Source organism: Panthera tigris, chromosome B1, assembly GCF_018350195.1.
Source record: "Panthera tigris isolate Pti1 chromosome B1, P.tigris_Pti1_mat1.1, whole genome shotgun sequence".
Taxonomy (NCBI): domain Eukaryota; kingdom Metazoa; phylum Chordata; class Mammalia; order Carnivora; family Felidae; genus Panthera; species Panthera tigris.
In genome coordinates this window covers 33,639,147-33,651,526 of record NC_056663.1, presented here as the reverse complement: position 1 = coordinate 33,651,526, position 12,380 = coordinate 33,639,147, and the positions used below count along the sequence as shown (strand labels likewise).

General features: G+C 40.0%; 1 protein-coding gene and 1 non-coding gene across 14 annotated transcripts in view; one reads left to right on the top strand and one right to left on the bottom strand.

Annotated features, from left to right (window-relative positions):
- ADAM28 (ADAM metallopeptidase domain 28) overlaps window positions 1-12,380 on the top strand; it is a 76,409-nt gene that overhangs the window by 37,297 nt on the left and 26,732 nt on the right. For all 13 annotated transcript variants that reach the window (XR_006216605.1, XR_006216604.1, XR_006216603.1 and 10 more), the window contains 4 exons: window positions 1,436-1,566; window positions 2,850-3,027; window positions 5,066-5,155; window positions 7,396-7,591. Coding sequence is in view for 10 of the 13 variants with exons in the window: in XM_042983209.1 (XP_042839143.1) it covers window positions 1,436-1,566; window positions 2,850-3,027; window positions 5,066-5,155; window positions 7,396-7,591 (595 nt within the window). In the remaining 3 variants the exon portion in view is untranslated. The remainder of the gene's footprint in view (window positions 1-1,435; window positions 1,567-2,849; window positions 3,028-5,065; window positions 5,156-7,395; window positions 7,592-12,380) is intronic.
- LOC122238259 lies at window positions 9,239-9,343 on the bottom strand. Its single transcript, XR_006217204.1, has one exon. It is a non-coding gene; the product is annotated as a U6 spliceosomal RNA (small nuclear RNA).

Sequence of the window (12,380 nt, the reverse complement as noted above, 5' to 3'; positions counted from 1 at the left end):
ATTATTATATATATATATATGTGTGTGTGTGTGTGTGTGTATAATATATCCTATAAGTCTGGGTTTGTGACAAGCTTTGTAAGATGAACAGAGGAAATAAAATATGTACTTTCTAACCTGAAAGAGTTTACCATAAAGTCGGAAGCGGAATCGCACTACTTAAAGCAATACTTAAAATATATGATGATAGAATTGAAAACTGCAGTAGGAATCCAGAGGAGAGAATTACTGATGAAGATTCACGTGGTCAGGAAAAGTTGCTTGAAAATAAACTTCAAAGGGTGGATAGGGGGAAGAGAGAATAGAGGTCACTCCAAAGGAAAGAAACATTTCAGTTATGCGAATAATGAATTAAAGGAAGACACCATGCATTTAAAGGGACCTCAAATAAGGCAATCTGGAAAGTCTAAACACATTTACATTTTTTCCAGTTTTTTTTTTTTGGTTTGTTTTTGTCCCCGTTTGAGTAACTCCATCTTACTAAAATAGCAAGCTTTACTGGTTCTTCTTGACAGGACGATACAATATTGTGAATTGTAAATATGAACTTCCCATCTTACACAGGTGTTCCTCGTTTGCCAGCCTTGTACCGCACCTTCTGGATCTCTTTATTTGGTTCTTTGACATGAAGTAGATAAGGAAATCAGGCGTCTGTGCGTGGGTGTCATTGGCAGATTCCTGTCTCCCCTGTGGGAAATTAACAACCTTCAGTGATTCTCTAGTGTTGTGTTATTGCTCTTGAAAAACCTGGAGCCCCCCAGTCCAACACTTCTAATCAGAAATCATCTGGTAATGAAGTTGGCTACGGGCTGGACTTCATGCCATGGGGCAAGTCTAGAACTGACTGAGGTCTAGCTTGGCAGTAACAGAACTGAGAGAGATACCAACGGTACTAAAGTCCTAGGTTAACAAACACTTTTGGATCCCTATTAGCTAAACACATCCAAGACCTTCAGTCAATTAGAAGGCATTGAAAAACAAGCCGAGGGGAGGGAGGTAGATCAGTTTTAAGCAATTCTGATTCCTTATCATTTTTGAAGACCTTTTGCCACTGTCTGTCATGGCAGGAAACCACAAAAATGTTTCTCATTAAAAATATTCCCCATTTACAAGAATAAAGAGAAAGCAGTGTGCCCTGTAATGGGCATTCAGTACCAAAGTTGTGTGTGTGTGTGTGTGTGTGTGTGTGTGTGTGTGTGTGAGAGAGAGAGAGAGAGAGAGAGAGAGAGAGAGAGAAACAGACAAACAGAAATAGAGACAGACAGAGGCAGGAGGGGAGAGGAAAAGGTGGGGAGGGAAAAAGAGATGGTGATTAGTGAAAAATCTGAAGCTGAAACCATTCGATCTAGCCCACTTAGTGGAACTATTTAATTATACCCTGAGTGATAATTTATTTTAAAAACCAGAGGTCTGTTTTCCCTGTTCTTGCCCTTAGGACCACAGTGAAAATGTGCTTAGAGTAGCAGGAACGATGGCCCATGAAATGGGCCATAACTTTGGAATGTTTCATGACTCCTATGTTTGCAAGTGTCCTTCTACAATATGTGTGATGGACAGAGCACTAAGGTGAGGCTTTCTTGGAAAGATGCATTCATATCCCTGTTTTTGGTTCACTCTGGACTGTGCTATTCTTTTATGTCATCTTTGGCAACACTTTCAAGCTTTTGAATATCAAATAGCATAATCATGAATGAATATCTACACCAAACCGCCTTCCCCCTCATCTATGTGCATTTTTTTTTCATTAACTAAAGACATCATTTAAACATATTGTGTCTTTGCTGTTGGGGTGACTTGACATTTTTAACTTCAGATTATCTACACCAGATCTGGTTTCGGAAAATAATTGGTATTTATCACATTTTCAATAAATTCAGATTGGGTAGTGGTAGGGAGAAAGTTCTGGGAGAAAAATCTAATTAAAGAAGAACGTTCTCAAGGAGCCTGGGTGGCTCATCGGTTGAGCGTCCAACTTCGGCTCAGGTCATGATCTGACGGTTTGTGAGTTTGAGCCCCGCATCGGGCTCTGTGCTGACAGCTTAGAGCCTGGAGCCTGCTTCAGATTCTGTGTCTTCCTCTCTCTCTGCTCCTCCCCTGTGCACACTCTGTCTCTCTCCCAAAAATAAATAAAGATTAAAAAAAATTAAAAACAAAAAGAAGAACGTTCTCCCAGAAGGATAAAGAGATTATACATTGCTGCCTTGCCTAAGTAAACTTATCGTGGAATTTTATCCTTAAAAATCCCACAGTCCCTTTCATATATATATTTCCTCTCTTGTATTTCCCTTTCCCAGCTCACTCAACCTAGGGTTCCACAAAATTGTATTATGACAGCATGCCAGCTACATATCTTATGTTATCTCTCTCAGATACTACTGCATTTTTAAACCTCATCTTTATTTGTGAAAAGAAGAAATTCTATCAAAAGTAATTCATCCGGGGTGCGCGTGTGGCTTAGTTGGTTAAGTGTGCAACTCTTGATTTAGGCTCAAGTCAAAATCTCGCGGTTTGTGGGTTCGAGCCCCGCGTCAGGCTCTGTGCTGACAGCTCAGAGCCTGGAGCCTGCTTCAGATTCTGTGTCTCCCCCTCTCTCTGCCTCTCCCCTGCTCATGCTCTGTCTCTCTCAATCTCAAAAATAAACATTAAAAAAAAAAAAAAGTTGGAGGTGTTTGTGTCCATCCGGAAGGGCTAATTTAGGCACAGAAATGAGCTCATGATTTAGCCATTGGGCACTGGATTGGATTTCATCTTTTGGGGCAGGTTTGGGGTATATCATCCCCAATGTGTGACATTGCTCCCTTCATGCTCAGCATGACTGTGTTTCATTCTCTTCTTCCTTGCCTTCACAGCTTCTATATTCCTACAGACTTCAGTTCCTGCAGCCGTGTCAGCTATGATAAGTTCTTTGAAGATAAATTATCAAATTGCGTCCTCAATGTTCCATTGCCTACAGATATCATATCCACCCCAATCTGTGGGAACCAGTTGGTAGAAATGGGAGAAGACTGTGATTGTGGGACTCCCGAGGTACCACCAAGTACTCTCTGTGGTTTTTTAAAATAATGTCTGTTTATTTATTTATTTATTTTGAGAGAAAGAGCGTGAGCAGGGGAGGGGGAGAGAGAGAGGGATAGAGAGAATCCCAAGCAGGCTCTGTCTGCCCTGTCAGTGAGGAGCCCGAAATGGGGCTCGATCTCACAGTTCGTGAGACCTGAGCCAAAGTCAAGAGTCAGACACTTATCTGGCTGAGCCACCCAGGCGCCCCCAACCAAGTGCTTTCTAAAATGATCGAATGTGTTTTTCAATTGCTAAGAAGATAAACCATAAACCTGTATTACGCAGGCTCACTCTGAAATTGTGTGTTTCTATAATTTTGCATATGTTCGGGCCGGCTTTTCTAACAATGAATGATGCATTGCTTAAAAGACTTCCTACTTTCCATCTTGGGGTTCCTCCCCATTTCTTTTTCTTTTCTTTTTTTTTTAAGAACATTCAACAATTGAGTTTTGTACTCTCTTCCCTCCCATCTGGCAGACATACTTAATGGCTCCTATGTGCCTATGACCTCTTGAGCGGTTACTTGAGGCACAGCACTGTGACAGTGCTCAGAGTGCAAATAGTTTGGCCAAGGTCACAGAGCTGGTGAAGGGAGGAGCCTAGACGTGGTCCCAGGTGTTTGTGTCAGCAATCCCAGAACCACCCTGCCCTGGGATTGAGTTCTTCCCTTTGGGACTGAAGAGTTTTTATCGTTAGGAGTCCTGGCTTGATCCCACCCTATTGATATGGCAGCCAGGGTTCTGAATGGGACCTTTGCCCCCATTTTGTGAAAACTTAACATGAGTAACATGTCAAGCCCTCGAGGGGTCAGCTTTTCAGTAACTTCAAAATATGACCATAAATTTATTCATTCTGTGAGAAAGAAGAATCTTTCCAAGATGATGTGTATATTTGAAATAAGGGTAGGGGCGCCTGGGTGGCTCAAGGGGTAAACGTCCGACTTTGGCTCAGGTCACGATCTCGCAGTTTGTGGGTTCGAGCCCCGCGTCGGGCTCTGTGCTGACAGCTCATAGCCTGGAGCCTGTTTCAGATTCTGTGTCTCCCTCTCTCTCTGACCCTCCCCCGTTCATGCTCTGTCTCTGTCTCAAAAATAAATACGCGTTAAAAAAAAAAAAAAGGAAAGAAGGGTGAGAGTTTTAACCCTAACAAGTCGTAACTCTAAATATATCTTAGGGATACTAAGCAGCTATAAGAGGAACTTTCTGAGGTAGGAATTTCCCCAAAACCTCATGCAGGTACCTGATTTCCTAGAAGCAAGGTGGGGAGAGCAAGACAAAGTCTATTGTTTAACACAGAGTTGGTTAAGTGTCAAACTTGGATAAAGAACTACACTTTTAGCTTTTTAGTGTCTGCCCTGGAGATTAAATTTACTGCTGGGTAGGTTCATGAGTTCAACTAATATGTTTTTAATTATTTAGATAAATTTTATTTTATTATTTTTTTAAATGTTTTATTTATTTTTGAGACAGAGAGAGACAGAGCAAGAGCAGGGGAGGGGCAGAGAGAGAGGGAGACACAGAATCCAAAGCAGGCTCCAGGCTCCGAGCCATCAGCACAGAGCCGGATGCGGGGCTCGAACCCACAAACTGTGAGATCGTGACCTGAGCCAAAGTTGGACGCTTAACCAACTGAACCACCCAGGTGACCCGATAAATTTTATTTTAAAAGACTGTTCCTTTTCCTTTTGTTTTCATTCATATTTTACTAAAAATAGATCACTTGCAGGGACGCCTGGGTGGCTCAGTCGGTTGGGCGGCCGAGTTCGGCTCAGGTCATGATCTCGTGGTTCGTGAATTCGAGCCCTGCGTCGGGCTCTGTGCTGACAGCTCAGAGCCTGGAGCCTGCTTCGGATTCTGTGTCTCCCTCTCTTTCTGCCCCTCCCCTACTCATGCTCTGTGTCTCTCTGTCTCAGAAATAAATAAACATTTAAAATTTTTTTTTAAATATGAAATGAGAGCAAAATTTGAGGCCCAAACCAGCATTTGTATTTATTTCTGGTATTTCTTAGGAATGTACCAACATTTGCTGTGATGCTAAAACTTGTAAAATCAAAGCAAGTTTTCAGTGTGCATCAGGAGAATGCTGTGAAAAGTGCCAGGTAAGATTATTACTTTAGTCTCTTTTAATAATTAAATACTGTGTATTTTTCTATATTAAAAATCTCTGAGATTATGTTGAATAAAATAGCAGAGTTTTTCTGTCTATAAAGTAACGCTGCTTACCATTTATATATGAGTGCTTTACAAATACAGGCTATTCGATTCTCCAACGACCTTTTGAGTTAGATATTATCATCTCATTTTGCTTTTGAGGGAATAGAGGTTCAGAATAGAGAATGTGTAAGATAATAGGGCCACTGAATTGGCAAACTCCAAATACTATCCGTTCCAAAGCCAAAGCTGGGGACTCCTACCTGCCACTGCTTCTGATGAAGGGCCTTCTTGCACCAAACCTCATAATTGGTTGCATATTTCTTTTGGTGGCAAAGCTTTTATTTTAAATCTTGTGGAATCTCCCCTATCTTGAAACTTAGAAGTCACTTCAGGGTGAAAGTCTTGGAAAACAGATATAAAGGATTCTGTGTCCTTTGTGGGGCTCATTGACTTTCCTTTCAGGTTCAAGTTTAGAATTTTATATTCCATTGTTGCATAGGATTCTCTATTATGATTATTTGTTTATGTGTCTCTTTCCTTAGTTAGACTGACTCCAAAGGGCAGGGGACTGATTCATCCTCACCTAGCACAGAGTTTCATGCATTTTAAATGCTCAAAAACTGTTCTTAGAAGGAATGTGTAGAGTTTTAACGTACCAGATTGTGGGTAGTATTTGGGAGAGATTGGTTTCTTTTAATATCAGAGGGAGAGGAAAGAAAGAAAAGAGACCAAAAGGAAGAAAACTTGAGAACATAAGTAGCTTTCAACAAGCGTTGAATAAGGGCTATTTGTTAGAGATTGTGGGAAATTAAAAAAAAAAAGTAGTCTTTGACTTCAAAGAACATGCTGTTTCTTTAGGGTAATGACATACATACCTGAAACATATGAAAATACCATGCATGATTAAATGCCCAGGTAGACGTTATAAAGAAACATGCCCTTTGTGTAGCTTTTCACTTAATTTTCATAATGGCTCTGTAAAGGCGATATTAGAAAGGGAATTGGGTTTTCAGAGTGATGAAGTCCATTTTCAGCACCTAGCCCCTGGCAGAACCAAGGTTCAAACCCGTATCTTCCAAATCCAAATTTAAAGTTCTTCCCACCCTGCGTAGAAAGGAAGGACTGCGTTGTGCACTGAAGAAGACAGAGGGGGCTTCATGGAAAATGAAGCTGTCGCTAGTCTTAAAGTAATGTGTAGATTTTAGATAGCAGACAGAAAGAAAAAAAAATCCCCAAAAGAGGAGACTGAGGGAAAGAATAAAGATAGGACAGGAAGTATAAGTGTGGCTCAGGGGACAGCTGGTAAGAAAGTGAGTCTGGCTGGAGCAGTGGGGGTTGAATTTGGAGGGTGTCGTATGCTCTTATTAAATTTTGGATTCCATTCTATCATCACGGTAAAGATTTTGAAAGTTTTCTGATGATAGGGGAGCATGCCTGCTCACCTCACCTAGGGAAAGAGATGCCTCCAGTGTCCACACAGCCCTCCTCAGATTTGCATAAATGGCAGAATTGGTTTGACTAAGATTTCTCTGAGGAAGTAAGACCAAAGTTTGCAATAATAGATGGCGATGCAGTTAACACATCAAATGTTAATCTGGTTATTTCTTCTCCACAATAAATCATTTCTTAGGAAGAAGTGAGTTGAAAAGAAATATTTGAGCATACAATGAAAGGAATTAAGGATTAGGAAACATGACGCCTGGGAAAGTCTCAGAGCATGCTGATCTGGTGCTCGTAAAAACTTATTTTCTTTTCTCCAGAAGGTTCACTTCACCAATACATCTCGGAAGTTGCACATTTAAATCTTGAAAATCTTGACAAAGATGCATTCGGTAAAGGAAAAGATAAATCCTTTCTTTGCATTTAAGATGAGGCTTGGTTTTCTTCTGTATTTTTCTCATTGATATTTCTATAGTGCTTGCATTATAAATTCGGAAATATTGATGACTTAAGGACTCCGGCCATTGGGCAAAGCCAATAGAAGTGATAACGATAGACGTCTTTAGTTTATACAATGCAAATGTAAGCATCATTCTATCTTACCGAAAGGCAACTCCTTGCCCAAAAAAAAAAGGCCAAAAGGAAAAGATTATGCGCATCAATTTGAGATATTAGGGTAAGTCAGGTGGGGAGAAAACAACAACAACAACAACACAATTTTCTCTTCACTTTTATTTCCCTGCAGCTTAAAAAGCCTGGTGCAGTGTGCAGGCCAGCGAAAGATGAGTGTGACCTGTCAGAAATGTGTGATGGCAAATCTGGTATTTGCCCTGATGATAGATACCGAATCAACGGCTTCCCTTGTCAAAATGGGAAGGGCTACTGTTTGATGGGGATGTGCCCCACTCTTCAGGAGCAGTGCACCGAGCTGTGGGGACCAGGTAGGAGGGCAGACCCCCGTGTTGCGGGCATTCCTGCCTCTCTCTCTCTGCACACGCAAGGAAAAATCGTATTATAACGGGCAACAGTGTTTAATCATGGCCAAAGTAGTCTTCTGTCCCAGTCTTCTTTCTTGGAAATGGTGCATCCGCTCAGAATCCGCGATAAGTGCATTTTTAAGACATATGGTCAATTTGGGGACTGCTAGATTCAGCAAACAAAAATAAGGATGGCCCAGTTAAATTTTAATTTCAGATTAACAATGTTTTTTAGTATCAGTATGTCTCATGAAATATTTGAAGTAGACTTATACTAAGAAAACTTAGTTTATCTGAAATTCAAATTTAATGAGTAAAGCAGGAAAGAATATCCAGTGGGAAAAAGACAGTCTCTTCAACAAATGTTGTTGGGAGAACCGGACAGCAACATGCAAAAGAATGAAACTGGACCACTTTCTTACACCGTACACAAAAGTAAATTCAAAATGAATTAAAAATCTAAATGTGAGACTTGAAACCATAAAAATCCTAGAGGAGAACAAAGGAAGCAACCTCTTTGACATTGGCTGTAGCAGCTTCTTTCTAGATATGTCTCTGGAGGCAAGAGAAACAAAAGCAAAAATAAACTATTGGGATTTCATCAAAATAAAACGTTTCTGCCCAGAGAAGGAAACAGTCAACAAAACTAAAAGGCAACCACTGGAATGGGAGAAGATATTTGTAAAAGACATATCTGGTAATGGGTTAGTATCCCAAATACATAAAGAACTTACAAAACTCAACACCCAAAAAATGAATAATTCAATTAAAACATGGGTAGAAGACATGAATAGACTTTTTTCCAAAGAAGACATCCAGATGACAACAGAGACATGAAAAGATGCTCAACATCACTCATCACCGGGGAAATACAAATCAAAGTTTATAATAAGATATCACCTCAGAATGGCTAAAATCAACAACACAAGAAGCAACAGGTGCTGGAAAGGCTACGGAGAGACGGGAACACTCTTGCCTTATTGGTGGGAATGCAGACTGGTATAGCCACTCTGGAAACCAGTATGGAGGTTCCTTAGAGAGTTAAAAATCAAATTGCCCTATGATCCAGCAATTGCGCTACTAGGTGTTTACCCAACGAATACAAAAAGACGAATTCAAGGGGATCGTGTACCCTGATGTGTATAGCAGCATTATCTACAAGAGCCAAGATATGGAAGCAGTCCAAATGTCTCTCAAGTAATGAATGGATAAGATGTGGTGTGTGTGTGTGTGTATATGTGTGTGCATACACAGATGTGTATACACACACACACATATGTGATGTATATACATATAAGTATATACATATATACTTACAGATGTGGTATATATATATATACACATATATATGTGGTATATACATATAAGATGTGGTATATATATGGTGTATATATATACGGTGTATATATATGGTATATATGTATATATATGGTGTGGGTGTGTGTGTGTGTGTATATATATATATATATATATATATATATATATATACACCCCCATACACACAATGGAATTTTACTCAGCCATCAAAAAGAATGCAGTCTTGGCATTTGCAATGACATGAATGGAGCTAGAGAGTATAATGCTAAGTGAAATAAGTCAGAGAACGACAAATACCATATGATTTCACTCATGTGGAATTCATGTGTTCTTCGCACAGGGACCATGTGAATCTCTGTATCGTTCCAATATTAGTATATGTGCTGCTCCAGCAAGCACACTCACATGTGCAATTTCAGAAACAGAACAAACAAAGAGGGAAAAAAAGAGGGAGATGAACCAAGAAACAGACTCGTAGCTAAAGAGAGCAAACTGATGGTTCCCAGAGGGGGTTGGGGGGCATGAGTAATAGAGATGATAGAGATTAAGGAGGGCACTTGTGATGAGCACTGGGTGACGTATGAAAGCGTTGAATCACTATATTGCACACCTGAAACTAACATTGCAACTATGTTAACTAGCTCGAATTTAAATAAAAACTTAAAAGAAAAACAAATTTCACTGGGTCTCCTGTGCTTTATCTGGAAACCCTGATCAAGATCCTTCTCAGATGAGTACACCCCTAGAAGTCTGTGGGGGGGGGGGAGCGGTGTGCCAGGAGATGGGCAGAGTACAAGGAAAGGGGAAGAAAAGAAAAGAAGGGCTGTGGGAATGCAGAGGAGCAATCTGGGAAAGCCAAATCTCTTAAATGTCCGTTTTGTCCGTCATACTGGAATTTTAGAAGACATATTCTCTGATTACACCATAAAAATAAATTAAAAATAAAACCATAACTTAATCTCCAAAACTATAAACCGAAACTTCCATTGTGCTCAACAGATTGATCAGAAAGGCAATTTTAAAAATATCAGTTCTCTGGACTTTCTGCATAGGATGTCCATTGTGCATGTATATTTAATTTTCATACCCTCCTCTGCAACACTTCCAGATTCTTACCTAAGTGGCTGAAGGAATTTTTTAAACGGGGGAAATACGTCTTCCTAAAAACACTTGACGAGGGCTGCCACATGCCAGGAACTTTTCATAATCCCTGAAAATATACATAAAACAAGAGAAAGGAAAGCAACATCGATCGGTGATTTACAACACACCCGGTCAAAGAGAAAAAGAAAAAGAAAGAAAGAAACCTGAGAAATACGTGGACTAGAACTTAGAAAAAAATTCCTGAATAAAACCCTTTGGATCAGGCAAGGGTGGGCTGAGACACAGTTTGAGGAGAACGCTGGATACCCCCGGTGCCTCAGGAAGTGCGCTGACCCCTGGATTCTGGCCTCAGCAAACCTCCTGATCACAGGTCAGGCGGACACGAATGCTAAGTTACAGGTTTGGAAACAAGGATGGTTTTGCGGGTTAAAGAAACATGGCTTCCTTGGCTGACGTCAGTAGATAGCAGAAACCTGGGGAAAGAAAAACTTGAGCACAGAGGTGAAGCTCTGAGCTTCCCCTTTAGTATCTGGGGACAAAACCCTGCAGTAAATGCTTTTACATGGTCCTTTTGCCCGACCCTTCACTATCTGCCTCACCTGCGAATCTGTAAATTTCCCAGCACCTAGACACTATGTATTTTGTTCACAACTGTGTTCCCAGGGGGTCCTAACACATTGCCTGACTTTAGTCAATGTTCAAAATTATTGAATCAATGTGGAACACATTTATCTGATATTAGAATAGGAGAGATCTTTTAAATCAGACATTCAAAGGCAGCCCTTATAAAAGACCAGAGAAGCAGAGTTGCCTCAATGAAATTCCAAATTTTGCCGTTCATAAGGGCTCACAAATTTATCTCAAGTTAATTTTCGAAGTTTGAAAAGTCTATCGCATATATAGAAGGAGGTCTCGAGATCACTATTCAATATCAAACCATTTCTGTAAGTCAGTTGCCGTTCCAAATATTAGAAATGTGGCCCAGGCATTAATAGGCAATTTGTCATAAAGAAGTACAAACATCTAAAGAACATTAATATCATCTTAACTCACTAGCGAGAAGTAGAAGTACTGACACATTAATGACTCAGGAGACATAAATATAGTAAGAAACAGGAACAAAAAGTTGATTCCTTCCACGTTTGTCAAATTGGCAAAGCTTTTCTACAGTTAATGCTCAGTTTCAGTGAAGCTGTGACAAAACACCCAGTTTTATAGTCTGGTAAGAACATGAGTTAGCACAGTCTTTCCAGGAAGAATTGGAAAAATGTATGTAGAATCTAAAAAGAAAATGCACTCCTTTCCCCGGGAATCGTATTCAGGAATATTTGTTTATGAAGGATTTTCAGCCAGCACGTTTTACAAAAATTATAATGGGTAATTGGGAAACATCTCAAGGTCCAAGAGTAAGCATGAGTGAAAATAAATTATATAATATTTATGCAATGCAATTTTTATAGCTATGATACTGCAGAATGTGTAGTCATTGGGGAAAGGACAAGTGTGTTGTTAATTGGGAAGCAGCGTGGTACCGGGAGTATGAATGATACCTTCCACAACATTAGCACCAAGACCTCTGAAGCTTGGGATTAGGAATCTGCTTTTCCTTATTATCCAGGCCTAGTTACTCACTTTTCTCGGTGTAGATATTTTATTAAATAACAAGGAGCCTGTAAATGTTACTGAGACCAAACAACTAAGAAAATACGGTGATAAAACTCATTTTATCATCTTGGACATTGTTCAGGAAGGGCATGGACAGTGAGTTGAGTTACAGATAAACCCAGAGGTTAAGGCACTTGGCCAAGGTCACACAGCTGCGATTTAGCTCCTGAACCCTGAACCACTGTATTCGGTTGCTCATCTGATGGGGCTCTAAGAAAGATTACATGAGAAATGAAATACGTGATGCTTACTGTTGCGCGTGCACAAAGCAGTTTGGCTAAACGTTGTAAGAAATGGTATTTCTCCTGGCAAGTATTACCAGGAGAGCATTCCAATGTCTGCCTGTGGGTTGTTAATGTAATGATTGCGGCTCTCCAATTAAGTCTTTACATTTAGATGGAGTTTTCTTAATCTTCAGCATGTCAGCCATATTTCCAAATGTGTAGCTATCCCTTGTTCAAAAAATAAATATTTAAAACATTATTTTAAATTCTAACCAGCTTTCTTAGTAACAAATTATCGCAGCCTGTATTTCTGACAATGGTCAATGGGATTATGCCCTAACAGTGCTTCTCATGCTATGTATTTCATTAATTTGACGTTTCACGAACCTTCTGTGGCATCGAACGCCTTATCTCTTTTCTTTTCTAATATGTCCCTGCTGACC